Genomic DNA, 23,231 nt, shown 5'->3' with positions numbered 1-23,231 from the left:
GCTGGAGGAGGTTACAGAGATAGGGAGTGTTGTAGGGGCTGGAGGAGGTTACAGAGATAGGGAGGGATGGAGGGGCTGGAGGAGGTTACAGAGATAGGGAGTGTTGTAGGGGCTGGAGGAGGTTACAGAGATAGGGAGGGTGTAGGGGCTGGAGGAGGTTACAGAGATAGGGAGGGGTGTAGGGGTGGAGGAGGTTACAGAGAGAGGGAGGGGTGTAGGGGGTGGAGGAGGTTACAGAGATAGGGAGGGGTGTAGGGACTGGAGGAGGTTACAGAGAGAGGGAGGGGTGTAGGGGCTGGAGGAGGTTACAGAGATAGGGAGGGGTGTAGGGGCTGGAGGAGGTTACAGAGATAGGGAGGGGGTGTAGGGGCTGGAGGAGGTTACGGAGATAGGGAGGGTTGTAGGGTTTGGAGGAGGTTACGGAGAGAGGGAGGGGTGTAGGGGCTGGAATCTGGATCTCCCTCCTGGCAGGTGGTTATAGGTACAGCTTTGATGGGAGACGCCGGGTCTGTGATTGGCGGATTCGGTTTCCACAGGGTCATTGATATCCTCAGCAATGGCCTCAGCGCGGGAAGATAGAGCCAAGCGGCAGATCACTAGTGACCTGACAGAGGGATAGAACAGACGCGAGGGGCGGAATGGCCTCGTCTTGTTGCTTTGGAGGAGGACAGACCGACCTGTGCTCCACCCCCTGGAGCCCGATCAAACCCCAAGGAGGCCTCCCCACCAGGCAGGGCATTCGCCCAGTGTTTGGACGATGGGGAGGCCGGCGGCCATTTTGAGCACAGCAAGATCCCACAAAAAAAAAGGTGATTAAGGACGCAGGGTGCCCGTTTTAATTTCGCAGCCCACCCCTTCTCCCCCAAGCGGTATTGGGTTGAGGGCTAAAAATAGGCCCCAGAACGCCGGGGAGAATCCCCTCCAACTCCCCGCGCCCACAGCTCTCCTTCCAACAGCGGCCATGGGATCCTTCCTGCCTGAAGGTGAGAGGGCAGAGACAGGGCAGCCCTCGGCTTTCACCCCTCGCTCTCAAGGGTGGGCAGGGGGAAATGCCATGGAATGGCAGGGGGTCACGCTCCAGAGCGGGCACCTCTTCAGGTTCCCAGCGAGCTCTCGCCGGTGCCCGGAGTGAGGGTCCTCGGCTCTGGTGAGAGCCCTTGGCCACTTCACACACACCCCACGCCACCCCCCCACCCCACCCCGGTCTGCCCCCCTGTACCTGGCCTGGAGTTCCAGGGAACGCTGCTTCCCTGAGACGAGGAATGTCCGGCACGAGTTCTGGCTGCTGGTCTCCTTCAGCTGTGGAGAGAGAAAGACCAGAAAATCAATAATCATTTGAGCAACTAACCCCCTTGCTGTACCTGTCCTGGGAGTGTTTGACGGGGACGTTGTAGAGGGAGCATTACTCTGTATCTAACCCGTGCTGTACCTGTCCTGGGAGTGTTTGTTGTGGACGGTGTAGAGGGAACTTTGGTCTGTATCTAACCCCGTGCTGTACCTGTCCTGGGAGTGTTTGATGGGGACGGTGTAGAGGGAGCTTTACTCTGTATCTAACCCGTGCTGTACCTGTCCTGGGAGTGTTTGATGGGGACGGTGTAGAGGTTGCTTTACTCTGTATCTAACCCTGTGCTGTACCTGTCCTGGGAGTGTTTGATGGGGACGATGTAGAGGGAGATTTACTCTGTATCTAACCCCGTGCTGTACCTGTCCTGGGAGTGTTTGATGGGGACAGTGTAGAGGGAGCTTTACTCTGTATCTAACCCCGTGCTGTACCTGTCCTGGGAGTGTTTGATGGGGACGGTGTAGAGGGAGCGTTACTCTGTATCTAACCCCGTGCTGTACCTGTCCTGGGAGTGTTTAATGGGGACAGTGTAGAGGGAGCTTTACTCTGTATCTAACCCCGTGCTGTACCTGTCCTGGGAGTGTTTGATGGGGACAGTGTAGAGGAAGCTTTACTCTGTATCTAACCCCGTGCTGTACCTGTCCTGGGAGTGTTTGATGGGGACGGTGTAGAGGGAGCTTTACTCTGTATCTAACCCCGTGCTGTACCTGTCCTGGGAGTGTTTGATGGGGACGGTGTAGAGGGAGCTTTACTCTGTATCTAACCCCGTGCTGTACCTGTCCTGGGAGTGTTTGATGGGGACGGTGTAGAGGGAGCTTTACTCTGTATCTAACCCCGTGCTGTACCTGTCCTGGGAGTGTTTGATGGGGACGGTGTAGAGGGAGCTTTACTCTGTATCTAACCCCGTGCTGTACCTGTCCTGGGAGTGTTTGATGAGGACAGTGTAGAGGGAACTTTACTCTGTATCTAACCCCGTGCTGTACCTGTCCTGGGAGTGTTTGATGGGGACAGTGTAGATGAGCTTTACTCTGTATCTAACCCCGTGCTGTACCTGTCCTGGGAGTGTTTGATGGGGACGGTGCAGAGGGAACTTTACTCTGTATCGAACCCCGTGCTGTACCTGTCCTGGGAGTGTTTGATGGGGACAGTGTAGAGGGAACTTTACTCTGTATCGAACCCCGTGCTGTACCTGTCCTGGGAGTGTTTGATGGGGACAGTGTAGAGGGAACTTTACTCTGTATCTAACCCCGTGCTGTACCTGTCCTGGGAGTGTTTGATGGGGACAGTGTAGAGGGAGCTTTACTCTGTATCTAACCCCGTGCTGTACCTGTCCTGGGAGTGTTTGATGGGGACGGTGCAGAGGGAGCTTTACTCTGTATCTAACCCGGTGATGGACCCCCGTATGTTCGAGGGAGTATATTTAAACTCGCTGAGTAAGTACCAACCTCCATTCCATCGACATCAATCCTCGCCCGGACGCTGAATTTCTGTCCAATCAGACGGAGCTTTGGGACACAGTACAGCAAACGGTTGTTGAACTGTGGGCAGGTCAAAGATCACAAGGTCAAGATAATTGCCCAGAATGGGAAGACGGGGGCAGTTTGGCAGTGTACGAAAGCCATGCCCAGGCTGGGTGGGCAGACCGCACTCACCAGTATAAGGTATCGATCCTGAGTGGTGCCATTCTTGGCCGAGAGTTTCAGAATATGGCCCTCTTTGATCAGCTCGTTTGTGGGGTTGACTATGTCCTCCTCTCCCCCAAGTAGCTCGTAGACTTTGAGCAGTTTGTGCATCCGCTCCTACAATCAGAGGCAGTGCTGAGTCTAAGAGATTGGCACCTTGCAAGGCTCACAATTCCCTCCCACTGTCCACAATCCCAAATTCCCAACCCCCTTCACCTTCACTCCCACTGTCCACAATCCCAAATTCCCAACCCCCTTCACCTTCACTCCCACTGTCCACAATCCCAAATTCCCAACCCCCTTCACCTTCACTCCCACTGTACACAATCCCAAATTCCCAATCCCCTTCCCATTCACTCCCACTGTACACAAACCCAAATTCCCAATCCCCTTCACCTTCACTCCCACTGTACACAATCCCAAATTCCCAATCCCCTTCACCTTCACTCCCACTGTACACAATCCCAAATTCCCAACCCCCTTCACCTTCACTCCCACTGTACACAATCCCAAATTCCCAATCCCCTTCCTGTTCACTCTCACTGTCCACAATAACAATGGACCCAAACCCCTTCCTGTTCACTCCCACTGTACACAATCCCAAATTCCCAACCCCCTTCACCTTCACTCCCACTGTACACAATCCCAAATTCCCAATCCCCTTCCCATTCACTCCCACTGTACACAAACCCAAATTCCCAATCCCCTTCACCTTCACTCCAACTGTACACAATCCCAAATTCCCAATCCCCTTCACCTTCACTCCCACTGTACACAATCCCAAATTCCCAACCCCCTTCACCTTCACTCCCACTGTACACAATCCCAAATTCCCAATCCCCTTCCTGTTCACTCTCACTGTCCACAATAACAATGGACCCAAACCCCTTCCTGTTCACTCCCACTGTACACAATCCCAAATTCCCAATCCCCTTCCTGTTCACTCCCACTGTACACAATCCCAAATTCCCAATCCCCTTCCTGTTCGCTCCCACTGTACACAATCCCAAATTCCCAATCCCCTTCCTTTTCACTCCCACTGTACACAATCCCAATGGACCCAAACCCCTTCCCGTTTACTCCCACTGTACACAATCCCAAATTCCCAATCCCCTTCCTGTTCACTCCCACTGTACACAATCCCAAATTCCCAATCCCCTTCCCGTTCAGTCCCACTGTCCACAAACCCAAATTCCCAATCCCCTTCCTGTTCACTCCCACTGTACACAATCCCAACGGACCCAAACACCTTCCCATTCACTCCCACTGTCCACAAACCCAAATTCCCAATCCCCTTCCTGTTCACTCCCACTGTACACAATCCCAATGGACCCAAACCCCTTCCCATTCACTCCCACTGTCCACAAACCCAAATTCCCAATCCCCTTCCTGTTCACTCCCACTGTACACAATCCCAATGGACCCAAACCCCTTCCCGTTCACTCCCACTGTCCACAATCCCAACGGACCCAAACCCCTTCCCATTCACTCCCACTGTCCACAAACCCAAATTCCCAATCCCCTTCCTGTTCACTCCCACTCTCCACAATCCCAAAGGACGCAAACCCCTTCCCGTTCACTCCCACTGTCCACAATCCCAACGGACCCAAACCCCTTCCCGTTCACTCCCACTGTCCACAATCCCAATGGACCCAAACCCCTTCCCGTTCACTCCCACTGTACACAATCCCAATGGACCCAACCACCTTCCCGTTCACTCCACTTGAACTCCCACATTCACTCTCACCATTTTGCGAATGGCAGCATTGGAATGGTCGGCTGCTGTTGAGATTAGCTCAAGAGATTCTGGAAAAAAGACCAAAAATTGAGTTGTCAGAATATCAACGGATCCAGCAAATTGACTTCCACTGTCCACAATCCCAATGGACCCAAACCCCTTCCCGTTCACTCCCACTGTCCACAATCCCAATGGACCCAAAACCCTTCCCGTTCACTTCCGCTGTACACAATCCCAATGGACCCAAACCCCTTCCTGTTCACTCCCACTGTACACAATCCCAATGGACCCAAACCCCTTCCCGTTCACTCCCACTGTCCACAATCCCATTGGACCCAAACCCCTTCCCGTTCACTCCCGCTGTTCCCAATCCCAATGGACCCAAACCAACTCCCTCAGTTCCCAGACCTAATATGGGGTTGAACTGGGAGACCAGCCTAGACGCCTCTACTGGATAAGGAGGATTGAAGATGTGGCTGACGTACTTTCGGAGTCCTTTCGGTCAGGGGAGTCATCAGGCAATTTCTTCAGGTAGTCTTTGAGCAGGAGTTCATAGCGTGGGATCCTCTGCACCGGCTCCAACATGTGATGCTGTAGTGTCAGGTTCCCACAAAGTTCCTCTTTCTACAGAAGATTCAACAGGGTGAGGAACGTTCAGGAGAATGAGTCAGCATTGTAAAAAGGAAATCTATTTCTAAGGTCCCTTCTATGGAAGTGGCTATCCACGCAATTGGGTGACAACAACTGACATAATAGTGCTATACCCCATGTGGACCCAAAATCCTTCCCGTTCACTCCCACTGTCCACAATCCCAATGGACCCAAACCCCATCCCGTTCACTCCCACTATCCACAATCCCAATGGACCCAAACCCCTTCCCGTTCACTCCCACTATCAACAATCCCAATAGACCCAAACCCCTTCCTGTTCACGCTCACTGTCCACAATCCCAATGGACCCAAACCCCTTCCCGTTCACTCCCACTATACACAATCCCAATGGACCCAAACCCCATCCCGTTCACTCCCCATGTACACAATCCCAATGTACCCAAACCCCTTCCTGTTCACTCCAACTGTCCACAATCCCAATGGACCCAAACACCTTCCTGTTCACTCCAACTGTCCACAATCCCAATGGACCCAAACCCCTTCCCGTTCACTCCCACTGTACACAATCCCAATGGACCCAAACCCCTTTCCATTCACTCCCACTGTACACAATCCCAATGGACCCAAACCCCTTCCCGTTCACTCCCACTGTACACAATGCCAATGGACCCAAACCCCTTCCAGTTCACTCCCACTGTACACAATCACAACGGACCCAAACCCCTTCCCGTTCACTCCCACTGTACACAATCCCAATGGACCCAAACCCTTTCCCGTTAACTCTGACTGTACACAATCCCATCGGACCCAAACCACTTCCCATTCACTCCCACTGTACACAATCCCAATGGACTCAAATCCCTTCCCATTCACTCCCATTTTACTCAATCCCAAGGGACCCAAACCCCTTCCCATTCACTCCCACTGTACACAATCCCAATGGACCCAAACCCCTTCCCATTCACACCCATTGTACACAATCCCAATGGACTCAAACCCCTTCCCTTTCACTCCCACTATACACAATCCCAATGGACCCAAACCCCTTCCCGTTCACTCCCACTGTACACAATCCCAATGGACCCAAACCCCTTCCATTTCACTCCCACTGTCCACAATCCCAATAGACCCAAACCTCTTCCTGTTCACGCTCACTGTCCACAATCCCAATGGACCCAAACCCCTTCCCGTTCACTCCCACTATACACAATCCCAATGGACCCAAACCCCATCCCGTTCACTCCCCATGTACACAATCCCAATGTACCCAAACCCCTTCCTGTTCACTCCAACTGTCCACAATCCCAATGGACCCAAACCCCTTCCTGTTCACTCCAACTGTCCACAATCCCAATGGACCCAAACCCCTTCCCGTTCACTCCCACTGTACACAATCCCAATGGACCCAAACCCCTTTCCATTCACTCCCACTGTACACAATCCCAATGGACCCAAACCCCTTCCCGTTCACTCCCACTGTACACAATCCCAATGGACCCAAACCCCTTCCAGTTCACTCCCACTGTAACCAATCCCAATGGACCCAAACCCCTTCCCGTTCACTCCCACTGTACACAATCACAACGGACCCAAACCCCTTCCCGTTCACTCCCACTGTACACAATCCCAATGGACCCAAACCCTTTCCCGTTAACTCTGACTGTACACAATCCCAACGGACCCAAACCACTTCCCATTCACTCCCACTGTACACAATCCCAATGGACTCAAACCCCTTCCCATTCACTCCCATTTTACTCAATCCCAAGGGACCCAAACCCCTTCCCATTCACTCCCACTGTACACAATCCCAATGGACTCAAACCCCTTCCCTTTCACTCCCACTGTACACAATCCCAATGGACCCAAACCCCTTCCCGTTCACTCTCACTGTCCACAATCCCAATGGACCCAAACCCCTTCCCGTTCACTCCCACTGTACACAATCCCAATGGACCCAAATGCCTTCCCGTTCACTCCCACTGTACACAATCCCAATGGACCCAAACCCCTTCCCGTTCACTCCACTGTACACAATCCCCAATGGAAACAAACCCCTTCCCGTTCACTCCCACTATACACAATCAAAATGGACCCAAACCCCTTCCCATTCACTCCCACTGTACACAATCCCAATGGACCCAAACCCCTTCCCATTCACTCCCACTGTACACAATCCCAATGGACCCAAACCCCATCCTGTTCACTCCCACTGTAACCAATCCCAATGGACCCAAACCCCTTCCCGTTCACTCCCACTGTACACAATCCCAATGGACCCAAACCCTTTCCCGTTAACTCCAACTGTACACAATCCCAACGGACCCAAACCCCTTCCCGTTCACTCCCACTGTACACAATCCCAATGGACTCAAACCCCTTCCCATTCACTCCCATTGTACTCAATCCCAAGGGACCCAAACCCCTTCCCATTCACTCCCACTGTACACAATCCAAAGGACCCAAACCCCTTCCCATTCACACCCATTGTACACAATCCCAATGGACTCAAACCCCTTCCCTTTCACTCCCACTGTACACAATCCCAATGGACCCAAACCCTTTCCCGTTCACTCCCACTGTACACAATCCCAATGGACCCAAACCCCATCCTGTTCACTCCCACTGTAACCAATCCCAATGGACCCAAACCCCTTCCCGTTCACTCCCACTGTCCACAATCCCAATGGACCCAAACCCCTTCCTGTTCACTCCCACTGTCCACAATCCAAATGGACCCAAACGGCGAGATAACTTTGTGAGGTTATTCATGGAGTCAGATATTAAGGGGCCCAGGGCAAAGGATGGGTGATGGCTCTCGGCTGCAGGTTAACCAGGTACTCATTGATCGGCTGAATGGCTGACTCTAGGTAATATGCCCTTGATGGGTGGAGGGGTGGGGGTTTGGAGGGGAGCGGTTGGGAAGGTAGGGGGGTGGTAGGTGGAGCTCTGCTTGGCCGCAGGGGTACACAAGGCAGGGCAGAAGGACGAAGGACACCCCTCCAAGAGTGCATGGCTGTGGCCAACATGACATGACGGAGGTAACTCTTTCCACTGGGCGTTAGGCTTAACGGGAAACAAAGATCCTTGAGAAAATAACGCCATGGGGTGCGTCCACTCACCTGGATGTCCTGAACAATGGCTTTAAAATGAGTGGATTTCTGCAGCCAGGTATTGACGAGCTCCATGGCTCGATCGAAGTTCTTCACGTACTCCCCGTACATCTTGAGGAAGGGGGCGAGCTTCTGGAGAATGTCTCCAAGGCGGGGGTTCGATTCCCTGCAGGTCAGGGGTCAGGGGTCAGGGGAGAGGGAGAAGGGGTAGGGCGTGGGTGGAGGCAAAATTGTGTCCGCCATTATCAGACTCCCACTCCCCCGTATTCCAAACCCTTCCGGCAACTCGCCCGCCCCACCCCTTCCCTATCTCTGTAACCTCCTCCAGCTCCGACACCCCTCCCTATCTCCGTAACCTCCTCCAGCTCCGACACCCCTCCCTATCTCTGTAACCTCCTCCAGCTCCGACACCCCTCCCTATCTCTGTAACCTCCTCCAGCTCCGACACCCCTCCCTATCTCTGTAACCTCCTCCAGCCCCTACACCCCTTCCCTATCTCTGTAACCTCCTCCAGCTCCGACACCCCTCCCTATCTCCGTAACCTCCTCCAGCTCCGACACCCCTCCCTATCTCTGTAACCTCCTCCAGCTCCGACACCCCTCCCTATCTCTGTAACCTCCTCCAGCTCCGACACCCCTCCCTATCTCTGTAACCTCCTCCATCCAGGCTCCGACACCCCTCCCTATCTCTGTAACCTCCTCCAGCTCCGACACCCCTCCCTATCTCTGTAACCTCCTCCAGCTCGACCCCCCTATCTCTGTAACCTCCTCCAGCCCCTACACCCCTTCCCTATCTCTGTAACCTCCTCCAGCCTCCGACACCCCTCCCTATCTCTGTAACCTCCTCCAGCTCCGACACCCCTCCCTATCTCTGTAACCTCCTCCAGCTCCGACACCCCTCCCTATCTCTGTAACCTCCTCCAGCTCTGACACCCCTCCCTATCTCTGTAACCTCCTCCAGCCCCACAACCCTCCCTATCTCTGTAACCTCCTCCAGCTCCTACACCCCTCCCTATCTCTGTAACCTCCTCCAGCCCCTACAACCCTCCCTATCTCTGTAACCTCCTCCAGCCCTACACCCCTCCCTATCTCTGTAACCTCCTCCAGCTCCGACACCCCTCCCTATCACTGTAACCTCCTCCAGCCCCTACACCCCTCCCTATCTCTGTCACCTCCTCCAGCCCCTACACCCCTCCCTATCTCTGTAACCTCCTCCAGCCCCTACACCCCTCCCTATCTCTGTAACCTCCTCCAACACCTACACCCCTCCCTGTCTCTGTAACCTCCTCCAGCCCCTACAACCCTCCCTATCTCTGTAACCTCCTACAACCCTCCAAGATCTCTGATCTCCTCCAATTCCGGCCTCTCGAGCATCCCCCAATTCCCATCGCTCCACCATTGGCGGCCGTGCCTTCAGCTGCCTGGGGGGGGCCCTGAGCTCTGGAATTCCCTCCCTAAACCTCTCCGCCTCGCTCTCTCTCTCCGTCTCTCTATCTCTCTCTCTCTCCTTTAAGACGGTGCTCAATAAACGACCTCTCTGACTGATATTTTGATCACCTGTCCCCAATAACTCCGCATGTGGCTCAGGGTCAGATTCTATCTAATTTACCCTCCCATGTAGCGTCCTGGGGGATGTTTTACCGTTGTGAAGGCGCTACATAAATGCAGGTTGTTTGTTTAAGCAGGCCTGTGTTTATTTGTCTGCATCGCCACTCGGACCCACCCCTCCCATGGCTCAACAGCCAATCAGCTCCGGATTCCACCAGCCTCGCCCCTCCCCCACTCCTCTCCTCCAAATGCCAGACTCAATGTCGGGGTCTTGGGGTGGGGTTGGGGGGGTGGTGGGGTATTGGGGAGTATCTCAGTCTCAGGGCGCCGGGTGGCTGGTGGTGGTGGGGGGAATGTCTGGGGGTTGGGGGGTGCGGCTGCATACGCCAGTGGAGAGCCCGTGACTGGGAGAGCAGGGCGGGCTGTTTGACTCGGTGGGGCGGCACACGTGCATGTTCAGTTCCCGAGCTGAGGCTGGGGCTGAGGGAAAGGTCCTACAGAAATGCAGGTGGTTGTTGTAGATGTTCTGAAGGAGTCTGAGGGAGTGCCGCATTGTCGGAGGGTCAGTGCTAAGGGAGTGCCGCACTGTTGGAGAGTCAGTGCTGAGGGAGCGCCGCACTGTGGGAGGGTCAGCGCTGAGGGAGTGCCGCATTGTCTGAGGGTCAGTGCTGAGGGAGTGCCGCACTGTTGGAGAGTCAGTGCTGAGGGAGCGCCGCACTGTGGGAGGGTCAGCGCTGAGGGAGTGCTGCATTGTCGGAGGGTCAGTGCTGAGGGTGTGCCGCACTGTCGGAGGGTCAGCGCTGAGGGAGTGCCGCATTGTCGGAGGGTCAGTGCTGAGGGAGTGCCGCACTGTCGGAGGGTCAGTGCTGAGGGAGCGCCGCACTGTCGGAGGGTCAGCGCTGAGGGAGTGCCGCGTTGTCGGAGGGTCAGTGCTGAGGGAGTGCCGCACTGTTGGAGAGTCAGTGCTGAGGGAGCGCCGCACTGTGGGAGGGTCAGTGCTGAGGGAGTGCCGCACTGTTGGAGAGTCAGTGCTGAGGGAGCGCCGCACTGTCGGAGGGTCAGTGCTGAGGGAGCGCCGCACTGTCGGAGGGTCAGTGCTGAGGGAGTGCCGCACTGTCGGAGGGTCAGTGCTGAGGGAGAGCCGCACTGTGGGAGGGTCAGTGCTGAGGGAGCGCCGCACTGTCGGAGGGTCAGTGCTGAGGGAGCGCCGCACTGTCAGAGGGTCAGTGCTGAGGGAGAGCCACACTGTCGGAGGGTCAGTGCTGAGGGAGCGCCGCACCGTCGGATTGTTTGCTTGGTTGATATTCTCTGTGCAGGGTGGTGTGTAGCGTCCTTTACTAACTGCCCATTAATAAAACCCACCGGAGAGTCCCCACTTCCCCCCACCCACTGGCGCCTCTGAACGCTGAGCGATGTGGGCCTGGCCAGTGCAGGGTTAATCCTCCCCCGGGCCCTCGAGGGGTGTCAGGGACTCTCCTGATGGGATAAGCAGTTTGTGCGCAACCCCCATAAAGCCTTTGAAGTTGGTGTTTCAAAAAATATAAAATAATCCAGACTCCTGCACTCAGAGCCTTCTCTGTCTGCAGGATCTGACAGCGAGGCCCAGATTCTAGCCACACATTCCCACCCACAAACCCACAGCAGACAGCTGCTCACACAGCCAGCATTGAGAACTGACCCGCACAAGAATGCACCTCATACACATCCAATGATTCATCTTCCTTCTCCCTCTCTCTCCTCTCTGTCTCTCTCTCTCTCTCCTTCTCCCTCCCTCTCTCCTCTCTCTCTCTCTTCCTCTCTCTTTCCTTCTCTCTCTCTCTCCTTCTACCTCTCTTTCTCTCTCCTCTCTCTCTCTCCCCTTCTCTCCCTCTCTCGCTCCTTCTCTCTCTCTCGCTCCTTCTCACTCTCTGTCTCACTCCGTCTCTATCTCTCTCTCTCTTACTCTCGCTCCGTCTCTCTCTCTCTCTCCCGCTCTGTCTCTCTCTCTCTCTGTCTCTCTCTTCCTCTCCGTCTCTCTCTCTCTCTGTGTCTCTCTCTCTCTCTGCCTTTCCGTCTCTCTCTCTCTCTCCCTCTCCATCTCTCTCTCTCTCTCCCTCTCCGTCTCTCTCTCTCTCTCTCGCTCCTTCTCTCTCTCTCTCTCGCTCCTTCTCTCTCTCTCTCTCGCTCCTTCTCACACTCTCTCTCACTCCGTCTCTCTCTCTCTTACTCTCGCTCCATCTCTCTCTCTTTCTCTCCCCGTCTCTCTCTCTGTCTCTCTCTCTCTCACTCCGTCTCTCTCTGTGTCTCTCTCCATCTCTCTCTCTGTCTCTCTCCGTCTCTCTCTCTCTCTCTCTCTCTCTCTCCATCTCTGTCTCTCTCTCTGTCTCTCTCCGTCTCTCTCCGTCTCTCTGTCTCTCTCTCTCTCCGTCTCTCCGTCTCTCTCTTTCTCCGTCTCTCCGTCTCTCTCTCCCTCTCTCAATCCGTCTCTCTCTCACTCTCGCTCCGTCTCTCTCTCTAGCTCCATCTCTCTCTCTCTCTCCGTCTCTCTCTCTCTCTCGCTCCGTCTTTCTGTCTCTCTCCATCTCTCTCTCTCTCTCTTACTCTCGCTCCGTCTCTCTCTCTCTCTCGCGCACCGTCACTCTCTCTCCCTCTCCGTCTCTCTCTCTCTCTGTCTCTCTCTCTCTCTCCCTCTCCGTCTCTCTCTCTCTCTCTCGCTCCGTCTCTCTCTCTCTCACTCTCACTCCGTCTCTCTCTCTCTCACTCACTCCGTCTCTCTCGCTCCCTCTCTCTCTCTCTCTCACTCACTCCGTCTGTCTCTCTCTCTCAATCTCACTCCCTCTCTCTCTCTCTCTCACTCTCACTCCGTCTGTCTCTCTCTCTCACTCTCACTTCATCTCTCTCTCTTTCTCACTGTCTCTCTCTATCTCACTCTCACTCCGTCTGTCTCTCTCTCTCACTCTGTATCTCTCTCTCTCTCGCTCCATATCTCTCTCTCTCTCTCTCGCTCCGTATCTCTCTCTCTCGCTCCGTATCTCTCTCTCTCGCTCCGTATCTCTCTCTCTCTCTCGCTCCGTATCTCTCTCTCTCTCTCGCTCCGTATCTCTCTCTCTCTCTCTCGCTCTGTATCTCTCTCTCTCGCACTCTGTATCTCTCTCTCTCGCACTCTGTATCTCTCTCTCTCTCGCTCCGTATCTCTCTCTCTCGCTCCGTATCTCTCTCTCTCGCTCCGTATCTCTCTCTCTCTCTCGCTCCGTATCTCTCTCTCTCTCGCACTCTGTATCTCTCTCTCTCGCTCCGTATCTCTCTCTCTCTCGCTCCGTATCTCTCTCTCTCTCGCTCCGTATCTCTCTCTCTCTCGCTCCGTATCTCTCTCTCTCTCTCTCGCTCCGTATCTCTCTCTCTCTCTCGCTCCGTATCTCTCTCTCTCTCGCTCCGTATCTTTCTCTCTCGCTCCGTATCTCTCTCTCTCTCTCTCGCTCCGTATCTCTCTCTCTCGCTCCGTATCTCTCTCTCTCTCTCTCGTTCCGTATCTCTCTCTCTCTCTCTCGCTCCGTATCTCTCTCTCTCGCTCCGTATCTCTCTCTCTCGCTCCGTATCTCTCTCTCTCTCTCTCGCTCCGTATCTCTCTCTCTCTCTCTCTCGCTCCGTATCTCTCTCTCTCTCTCGCTCCGTATCTCTCTCTCTCTCGCTCCGTATCTCTCTCTCTCGCACTCTGTATCTCTCTCTCTCGCTCCGTATCTCTCTCTCTCGCTCCGTATCTCTCTCTCTCACTCCGTATCTCTCTCTCTCGCTCCGTATCTCTCTCTCTCGCTCCGTATCTCTCTCTCTCTCTCTCGCTCCGTATCTCTCTCTCTCTCTCGCTCCGTATCTCTCTCTCTCTCGCTCTGTATCTCTCTCTCTCGCTCCGTATCTCTCTCTCTCGCTCTGTATCTCTCTCTCTCGCTCCGTATCTCTCTCTCTCGCTCCGTATCTCTCTCTCTCTCGCTCCGTATCTCTCTCTCTCTCGCTCCGTATCTCTCTCTCTCTCGCTCCGTATCTCTCTCTCTCTCGCTCCGTATCTATCTCTCTCTCTCTCTCTCGCTCCGTATCTCTCTCTCTCGCTCCGTATCTCTCTCTCTCTCTCTCGCTCTGTATCTCTCTCTCTCTCTCTCGCTCCATATCTCTCTCTCTCTCTCTCTCGCTCCGTATCTCTCTCTCTCTCTCTCGCTCCGTATCTCTCTCTCTCTCTCGCTCCGTATCTCTCTCTCGCTCCGTATCTCTCTCTCGCTCCGTATCTCTCTCTCGCTCCGTATCTCTCTCTCTCTCTCTCACTCCGTATCCCTCTCTTGCAACTTGACCCTGCCTCACCTCTGGAGCACCTGCCTCTGGGGCTTTAGATCAGCCTGGGAGTGGGGTTTGGGAGTGCAGGGGGCCATACAGCTCAGAGATCTGAGAATGGGGTGGGACTAGGTGCTGAAAGAGTTAAACTCCTGGCTTGTGTTCCCTCAAAACAGAGAAGATGGAGGAGGCGAGTTGATCAATATCATTTTAAATGATGAAGGAACTCAGGACAATGTGAGAGAGAGAGAGAGAGTGAGAGACAGGGAGAGGGAGAGGGAGAGAGAGAAACTATTTTTCTCTGGCGAGGGAATAACTTAATTCCCTTGTTCTCCAACCACACAGCACCCTCCCCACCACTTCTCTCTCTTAACTTGATCCCAAGCCACTTATGGTCTGATACGAGACCCTAACACCTTTCTAGTTAATGGATTCACAGAGTGCAGAATTATATGCCCTCTCCCTAGCTACCAAACTCCCACAACCCTATATGTGCCATAGGTACTCAATTAAAGGCTGCTTGACAGCAGTTTCCCTTTATAAGTACTCTAAGTACTTGACTAACCAATGACCCCCAGCAGTCTCACTTATCAAGTGCTCTCGGTAGTTAATTAAAGGTTGCCTCTCCCCACCCCAACAGTCTCCCTAACAGGGCTCTAGGTACATGATTAACCAGTGCCACCACCAAGAGTCTCTCTTTATAAATGCTCCAGGTATTTGACTAAAGGTTGCCCTCCCGGCCCATCTGTAGTCCCTCTTTAAAAGTGCTCAAGGTTACCCGATTAGACAATGTTACACCCAGCAGTCTTTCTTTATAAGTGCTCTAGGTTGCTTGATTAAATAATGCCACACCAGCAGTCTTTCTTCATAAGTGCTCGAGGTAACTTGATTCAACAATGCCACACACAGCAGTCTCTCTTTATATGTGCTCACGGTAACTTGATTCAACAATGCCACACCCAGCAGTCTCTCTTTATAAGTGCTTGCGGTAACTTGATTCAACAATGCCACACACAGCAGTCTCTCTTTATAAGTGCTCGAGGTAACTTGATTCAACAATGCCACACACAGCAGTCTCTCTTTATAAGTGCTCACGGTAACTTGATTCAACAATGCCACACCCAGCAGTCTCTCTTTATAAGTGCTCGCGGTAACTTGATTCAACAATGTCACACCCAGGAGTCTCTCTTTATAAGTGTTCGAGGTAACTTGATTCAACAATGCCACACCCAGCAGTCTCTCTTTATAAGTGCTCGTGGTAACTTGATTCAACAATGTCACACCCAGGAGTCTCTCTTTATAAGTGCTCGAGGTAACTTGATTAAATAATGCCACACCCAGCAGTCTCTCTTTATAAGTGCTTGCGGTAACTTGATTCAACAATGCCACACACAGCAGTCTCTCTTTATAAGTGCTCGAGGTAACTTGATTCAACAATGCCACACCCAGCAGTCTCTCTTTATAAGTGCTCGTGGTAACTTGATTCAACAATGCCACACCCAGCAGTCTCTCTTTATAAGTGCTCGCGGTAACTTGATTCAACAATGCCACACCCAGGAGTCTCTCTTTATAAGTGCTCTAGGTATTTAACAGAACCTTCACCAGCGTACGATTAACAGAGAATAAACACTCTCGCTCCCTCCCCCCATTTCACTCCCTCTCCCTTCCTCTTACCACTCCATCATTCGTCTCTCCAGCTCGGGCAGCAGGAACTGCTGGTGAAAACAATAAATAGAACAGATATTGGAGAAGATGGATAACACCACCTCCACAGGGACGGAGTTCTTTGAGCGAGCTTCCTCCATCAGTCGGGCACAGAATACCTGGAGGGTGGGAGAGAGGGACAGGAGTCACATGTCAGTGATTGGGCCTGAACCGCACTCACTCTCTGGCCGTTCTGTCATAACCTTTGCCCAGATTCCCCACCAATCCCCACCTCCATACCACTGGGAGCTCCATCCACAGGGATTTCTTTCAGATTGGCCACAGGGTCAGTGCTGAGGGAGTGCCGCACTGTCGGAAGGTCAGTGCTGAGGGAGCGCCGCACTGTCGGAGGGTCAGTGCTGAGGGAGCGCCGCACTGTCGGAGGGTGAGCGCTGAGGGAGCGCCGCACTGTCGGAGGGTGAGCGCTGAGGGAGCGCCGCACTGTTGGAGGGTCAGTGCTGAGGGAGCGCCGCGCTGTCGGAGGGTCAGTGCTGAGGGAGCGCCGCACTGTCGGAGGGTCAGTGCTGAGGGAGCGCCGCACTGTCGGAGGGTCAGTGCTGAGGGAGTGCCGCACTGTCGGAGGGTCAGTGCTGAGGGAGCGCCGCACTGTCGGAGGGTCAGTGTTGAGGGAGAGCCGCACTGTTGGAGGGTCAGTGTTGAGGGATTGCCGCACTGTCGGAGGGTCAGTGTTGAGGGATTGCCGCACTGCGAGTACCTTATCCAGGAGGTAAAGCCGGGTTACGTAGGCCTTCTCTGTGAGGAGTAGCTCATTGGCGATGTTGAAGACTCTCTGCTGAATTGTCAGCTGTTGAAGGAGGCACGTGTTAGACACTTATACAGTCCCCTCCCCACCCCGCTCATCCTACGCATTGCCCCTCCCCTCTCACTCGCCTCCCTTACTCCCCTCCAATTTCCTCCTTCCCCAGACCATCCTTCATCTTGGTCCCAACCCCCTCCTCCCTCCCCACCCCCCTTCACTCACTCACCAGTCCCCAGGGCGAAGGGGAGGGAGGGAAGAGGGGGAGGAGACAAATGGGGTAAGGGGCTAAAAACGGAGGGGGAATGAGGGGCAGCAAGGGGAAAGGGGGCAGTGAGGGGAGGGGGAATGGGGAGGGGAAGAAAGGAAAGGGGGAGAGGGGAAGCAGGGTGGAAGAAGGGGGAATGGGGGGAGAGGGCAAGTGGGGAGGGGAAATGGGGGGGATGGGGAATGGGGGCGGAGGGAACGGGGAAAGGGGAGAGGGAGCAGGGCGGAGGGAGGGTAGGGGGGAGAGGGGAAGGGGGTGAAAGTGGGAGAGGGGAGAGACAGGGAGAGGGGAGAGAGAGGGAAAGGGGAGGGGGGAAGGGGGAGAGGGGAGAGAGAGGGAAAGGGGGGGAAAGGGAGAGAGAGGGAAGTGGTGAGAGGGGGAAGGGGGAGAGGGGGAAGGGGGGAGAGGGGGAAGGGGGGAGAGGGGAAGGGGAGAGGGGGAAGGGGGGAGAGGGGAAGGGGAGAGGGGGAAGGGGGGAGAGGGGAAGGGGGGAAGGGGGGAGAGGGGGAAGGGGGGAGAGGGGAAGGGGGGGGAGAGGGGGAAGGGGGGAGAGGGGAAGGGGAGAGGGGGAATGGGGGAGAGGGGAAGGGGAGAGGGGGAAGGGGGGAGAGGGGGAAGGGGGGAGAGGGGGAAGGGGGGAGAGGGGAAGGGGAGAGGGGGAAGGGAGAGAGAGGGAAGTGGTGAGAGGGGGAAGGGGAAGAGGGGGAAGGGGGGAGAGGGGAAGGGGAGAGGGGGAAGGGGGGAGAGGGGGAAGGGGGGAGAGGGGAAGGGGAGAGGGGGAAGGGGGGAGAGGGGGAAGGGGGGAGAGGGGAAGGGGAGAGGGGGAAGGGGGGAGAGGGGGAAGGGGAGAGGGGGAAGGGGGGGAGAGGGGAAGGGGAGAGAGGGGGAATGGGGGAGAGGGGAAGGGGAGAGGGGGAAGGGGGGAGAGGGGGAAGGGGGGAGAGGGGGAAGGGGGGAGAGGGGAAGGGGAGAGGGGGAAGGGAGAGAGAGGGAAGTGGTGAGAGGGGGAAGGGGAAGAGGGGGAAGGGGGGAGAGGGGAAGGGGAGAGGGGGAAGGGGGGAGAGGGGGAAGGGGGGAGAGGGGAAGGGGAGAGGGGGAAGGGGGGAGAGGGGAAGGGGGGAGAGGGGGAAGGGGGGAGAGGGGAAGGGGAGAGGGGGAAGGGGGGAGAGGGGGAAGGGGAGAGGGGGAAGGGGGGAGAGGGGGAAGGGGGGAGAGGGGGAAGGGGAGAGGGGGGAAGGGGGGAGAGGGGGAAGGGGGGAGAGGGGAAGGGGAGAGGGGGAAGGGGGGAGAGGGGGAAGGGGGGAGAGGGGGAAGGGGGGAGAGGGGAAGGGGAGAGGGGGAAGGGGGGAGAGGGGGAAGGGGGGAGAGCGGAAGGGGAGAGGGGGAAGGGGGGAGAGGGGAAGGGGAGAGGGGGAAGGGGGGAAAGGGGGAAGGGGGGAGAGGGGGAAGGGGGGAGAGGGGAAGGGGAGAGGGGGAAGGGGGGAGAGGGGGAAGGGGGGAGAGCGGAAGGGGAGAGGGGGAAGGGGGGAGAGGGGAAGGGGAGAGGGGGAAGGGGGGAGAGGGGGAAGGGGGGAGAGGGGGAAGGGGGGAGAGGGGGAAGGGGGGAGAGGGGAAGGGAGAGGGGGAAGGGGGGAGAGGGGGAAGGGGGGAGAGGGGAAGGGGAGAGGGGGAAGGTGGGAGAGGGGGAAGGGGGGAGAGGGGAAGGGGAGAGGGGGAAGGGGGGAGAGGGGGAAGGGGGGAGAGGGGGAAGGGGGGAGAGGGGGAAGGGGGGAGAGGGGAAGGGGAGAGGGGGAAGGGGGGAGAGGGGGAAGGGGGGAGAGGGGAAGGGGAGAGGGGGAAGGGGGGAGAGGGGGAAGGGGGGAGAGGGGGAAGGGGGGAGAGGGGGAAGGGGGGAGAGGGGAAGGGGAGAGGGGGAAGGGGGGAGAGGGGAAGGGGGGGAAGGGGGGAGAGGGGGAAGGGGGGGAGGGGGAAGGGGGGGAGGGGGAAGAGGGGGAGGGGGAAGAGGGGGAAGAGGGGGAAGAGGGGGAAGGGGGAGAGGGGGAAGGGGGAGAGGGGAAATGGAGGAGAGGGGGAATGGTGGAGGGGGGGAATGGTGGAGGGGGGGAATGGTGGAGGGGGGAAGGGGGGAGAGGGGGAAGTGGTGAGAGGGGGAAGGGGAAGAGGGGGAAGGGGGGAGAGGGGAAGGGGAGAGGGGGAAGGTGGGAGAGGGGGAAGGGGGGAGAGGGGGAAGGGGAGAGGGGAAGGGGAGAGGGGAAGGGGAGAGGGGAAGGGGAGAGGGGGAAGGGGGGAGAGGGGAAGGGGAGAGGGGGAAGGGGGGAGAGGGGAAGGGGGGAGAGGGGGAAGGGGGGAGAGGGGGAAGGGGGGGAGGGGGAAGAGGTGGAAGAGGGGGAAGGGGGGAGAGGGGGAAGGGGGGGAGGGGGAAGAGGGGGAGGGGGAAGAGGGGGAAGAGGGGGAAGGGCGAGAGGGGGAAGGGGGAGAGGGGACAGGGGAGAGGGGAAATGGAGGAGAGGGGGAATGGTGGAGGGGGGGAATGGTGGAGGGGGGAAGGGGGGAGAGGGGGAAGGGAGAAAGGGGGAATGGGAGAGAGGGGGAATGGGAGAGAGGGGGAAGGGGAGAGGAGGAATGGGGGAAGAGGGGGAAGGGGGGGACAGGGATTCCCATTTGTGGAGTCAATGTGCCGGGGGTGGGGTAGTTTTTTACCACAGGTGGGAGTGGGGTTGGGGTAAAAAGGAGCTGCAGGTGCCCAATCTCCCGCGCTTCAAGCAACTCACGTCTGCAGAGTCCTGCCGCTCGGCTTGGGGGGGCCTCACGGAACCTGCCTCTTCGTCGCCGCTGCCCTCCTCCAAGTCGCTGTCGGCCTCTGAGTCGCGGGGCGAGCGCCTCCTGATCCGGGTGGGGTGGGCGTGGCAGAGTGTGACCCCTCCCGGGGGCCTGCAGACCCCCTCAGGGCCTTCCTCGGGCCCGAAGCACAGCTCGTCGCTGTTGCAGGGGGAGCTGAGGCTGCCGATGCCACTGTCGCGGTTCGGACGCTTGACGGAGGAGGAGGAGGAGGAGGAGGAGGAGGAGGATGAGCAGGTTGAGGCCCCGCCTCCCTCCGCACCGCCCGCCACAGCCTCCGAGCCCTCGGCAAAGTCCAGCAGCCGAGTGGCGGCGTCGTTCATGCTGATCCCCGACTCCAGCGAACTCAGACACTCCAGCTTCGAATTCCCGGCCAGTCTGGGGAAGAGGCAGGAACCCTCGGCACAGTGACTGAAGCCCAACCAGTTCATCTCAGGTCCCAGAGGGATGTGTTCCCTGCAGAGAGAGAGAGAGAGAGAGAGAGAGAGAGTGTGTGAGAGAGAGAATGAGAGAGAGCAATCCCATCAAACACTCCCAGGACAGGTACAGTATGGGGTTAGATACAGAGTAAAGCTCCCTCTACACTGTCCCCATCAAACATTCCCAGGACAGGTGCAGCACAGGGTTATATATAGAGTAAAGTTCCCTCTACACCATCCCCGTCAAACACTATCTGGACAGGTACAGCACGGGGTTAGATACAGAGTAAAGCTCCCTCTACACAGTCCCCACCAAACATTCCCTGGACTGGAACAGCACGGGGTTAGATACAGATTCTTCCTACCTCTACACCGTCCCCATCAAACACTCCCAGGACAGGTACAGCACGGGGTTAGATACAGAGTAAAGCTCCCTCTACAGTGTCCCCATCAAACACTCCCAGGACAGGTACAGCACGGGGTTAGATACAGAGTAAAGCTCCCTCTACACTGTCCCCATCAAACACTCCCAGGACAGGTACAGCACAGGGTTACATCCTGAGTAAAGCTCCCCCTACACTGTCCCCATCAAACACTCGCAGGACAGGCAAAGCACGGGGGTGATACAAAGTAAAGCTGCCTCTACAACGTCACCATCAACCACTCCCAGGACAGGTAGATCAAGGGGTTAGATACAGAGTAAATATTGCTCTACACCGTCCCAATCAAACACTCCCAGGACAGGAACAGCACGGGGTTAGTTACAGAGTAAAGCTCACTCTACACTGTCCCAATCAAAAACTCCCTGGACAAGAACAGCTCGGGGTTAGATATAGAGGAAAGCTCCCTCTACACCGTCTCCATCAAACACTCCCAGGACAGGTAAAGCAGTGTTAGATACAGAGTAAATCTCCCTCTACACTGTCCCCATCAAACACTCCCAGGACAGGTACAGCACACGGTTAGATACAGAGTAAAGCTCCCTCTACACCATCCCCATCAAACACTCCCAGGATAGGTGCAGCACGGGGTAATATACTGAATAAAACTTCCTCTACACCGTCCCACTCAAACACTCCCAGGACAGGAACACCACAGTATTAGATACAGAGTAAATCTCCTTCTACCCCGTCTCCGTCAAACACTCCCAGGACAAGTACAGAACAAGTTTGCTACAGAATAAAGCTCCCTCTACACTGTCCCCATCAAACAATCCCAGGAAAGGTATAGCACAGCGTTACATTTAGAGTAAAGCTCCCTTTACACTGTCCCAATTAAACACTCCCAGGACAAGAACAGCACGGGGTTAGATACAAAGAAAAGCTCCCTCTACTTTGCCCCCATCATACAATCCCAGGACAGGTACAGAACAGCGTTAGATAAAGAGTAAATGTCCGTCTACAATGTCCCCTTCAAACACTCCCAGCAGAGGTAGAGCCCAGGGTGAGATATAGAGTAAATCTCCCTCTACACTGTCCCCATCAAACACTGCCAGGACAGGTACAGCACGGGGTTAGATACAGAGTAAATCTCCCTCTACACTGTCCCCATCAAACACTCCCAGGACAGGTACAGCACGGGGTTAGATACAGAGTAAATCTCCCTCTACACTGTCCCCATCAAACACTCCCAGGACAGGTACAGCACGGGGTTAGATACAGAGTAAAGCTCCCTCTACACTGTTCCCATCAAACACTCCCAGGACAGGTACAGCACGGGGTTAGATACAGAGTAAATCTCCCTCTACACCGTCCCCATCAAACACTCCCAGGACAGGTACAGCACGGGGTTAGATACAGAGTAAATCTCCCTCTACACCGTCCCCATCAAACACTCCCAGGACAGGTACAGCATGGGGTTAGATACAAGGAACAGCTCCCTGTCCACTGTCCCCATCAAAGACTCCCAGGACAGGTGCAGCACAGGGTTAGATACAGAGTAAAGCTCCCTCTACACTGTCCCCATCAAACACTCCCAGGACAGGTACAGCACGGGGTTAGATACAGTGTAAAGCTCCCTCTACACTGTCCCCGTCAAACATTCCCAGGACAGGTACAGCAAGGGGTTAGATACAGAGTAAATCTACCTCTACACTGTCCCCATCAAACACTCCCAGGACAGGTACAGCACAGGGTTAGATACAGAGTAAAGCTCCCTCTACATTGTCCGTATCAAACACTCCCAGGACAGGAACAATACGGGGTAAGATACAGAAAAAATCTCCATCTACACTGTCCCCATCAAACACTCCCAGCACAGGTACAGCAAGGGGTTAGATACAGAGTAAATCTCCCTCTACACTGTCCCCATGAAACACAACCAGGGCAGGTACAGCGTAGGGTTACATCCTTAATAAAGCTCACTCAACACTGTCTGTATCAAACACTCCCAGGACAGGTACACCACAGGGTTAGATAGAGAGTAAAGCTCCCTCAACACTGTCCCCATCAAACACTCCCAGAACAGGTACGGCGCGGGGTTAGACACAGAGTAATCCTCCCTCTACACCGTCCCCATGAAACACTCCCAGGACAGGTACAGCACGGGGTTAGATACAGAGTAAAGATCCCACTATACCAGCTCCATCAAACACTCACAGGAGAGTTACAGCAGCGGCGAAGATACAGAGTAAAGCTCCCTCTACACTGACCCATCAAACACTCCCAGGATAGGTGCAGCACGGGGTTAGATACAGATTAAAGCTCCCTCTACACTGTCCCCATCAAACACTCCCAGGACAGGTACAGCACGGGGTTAGATACAGAGTAAAGCTCCCTCTACACTGTCCCCATCAAACACTCCCAGGACAGGTACAGCACGGGGTTAGATACAGAGAAATTTCCCTCAAAACCATCCCCAACAAACACTCCCAGGACAGGTACAGCACAGGGTTAGATGCAGTGTAAAGCGCCCCC

General features: G+C 55.7%; 1 protein-coding gene across 2 annotated transcripts in view; it reads right to left on the bottom strand.

Annotated features, from left to right (window-relative positions):
* fgd1 (FYVE, RhoGEF and PH domain containing 1) overlaps positions 1-23,231 on the bottom strand; it is a 727,438-nt gene that overhangs the window by 11,845 nt on the left and 692,362 nt on the right. For both annotated transcript variants that reach the window (XM_041179529.1, XM_041179530.1), the window contains exons 4-12: positions 19,831-20,353; positions 16,750-16,839; positions 16,005-16,153; positions 8,497-8,653; positions 5,248-5,386; positions 4,772-4,830; positions 2,995-3,141; positions 2,788-2,880; positions 1,220-1,299 (exon numbers count right to left, since the gene is read on the bottom strand). In XM_041179529.1, coding sequence (XP_041035463.1) covers positions 1,220-1,299; positions 2,788-2,880; positions 2,995-3,141; positions 4,772-4,830; positions 5,248-5,386; positions 8,497-8,653; positions 16,005-16,153; positions 16,750-16,839; positions 19,831-20,353 — 1,437 coding nt within the window. The remainder of the gene's footprint in view (positions 1-1,219; positions 1,300-2,787; positions 2,881-2,994; positions 3,142-4,771; positions 4,831-5,247; positions 5,387-8,496; positions 8,654-16,004; positions 16,154-16,749; positions 16,840-19,830; positions 20,354-23,231) is intronic.

The sequence above is a fragment of the Carcharodon carcharias genome, chromosome 35 (genome assembly GCF_017639515.1).
Source record: "Carcharodon carcharias isolate sCarCar2 chromosome 35, sCarCar2.pri, whole genome shotgun sequence".
Lineage (NCBI taxonomy): Eukaryota > Metazoa > Chordata > Chondrichthyes > Lamniformes > Lamnidae > Carcharodon > Carcharodon carcharias.
The sequence above is the reverse complement of the archived record's forward strand: the minus strand, read 5'-3'. Positions and strand labels throughout refer to the sequence as shown.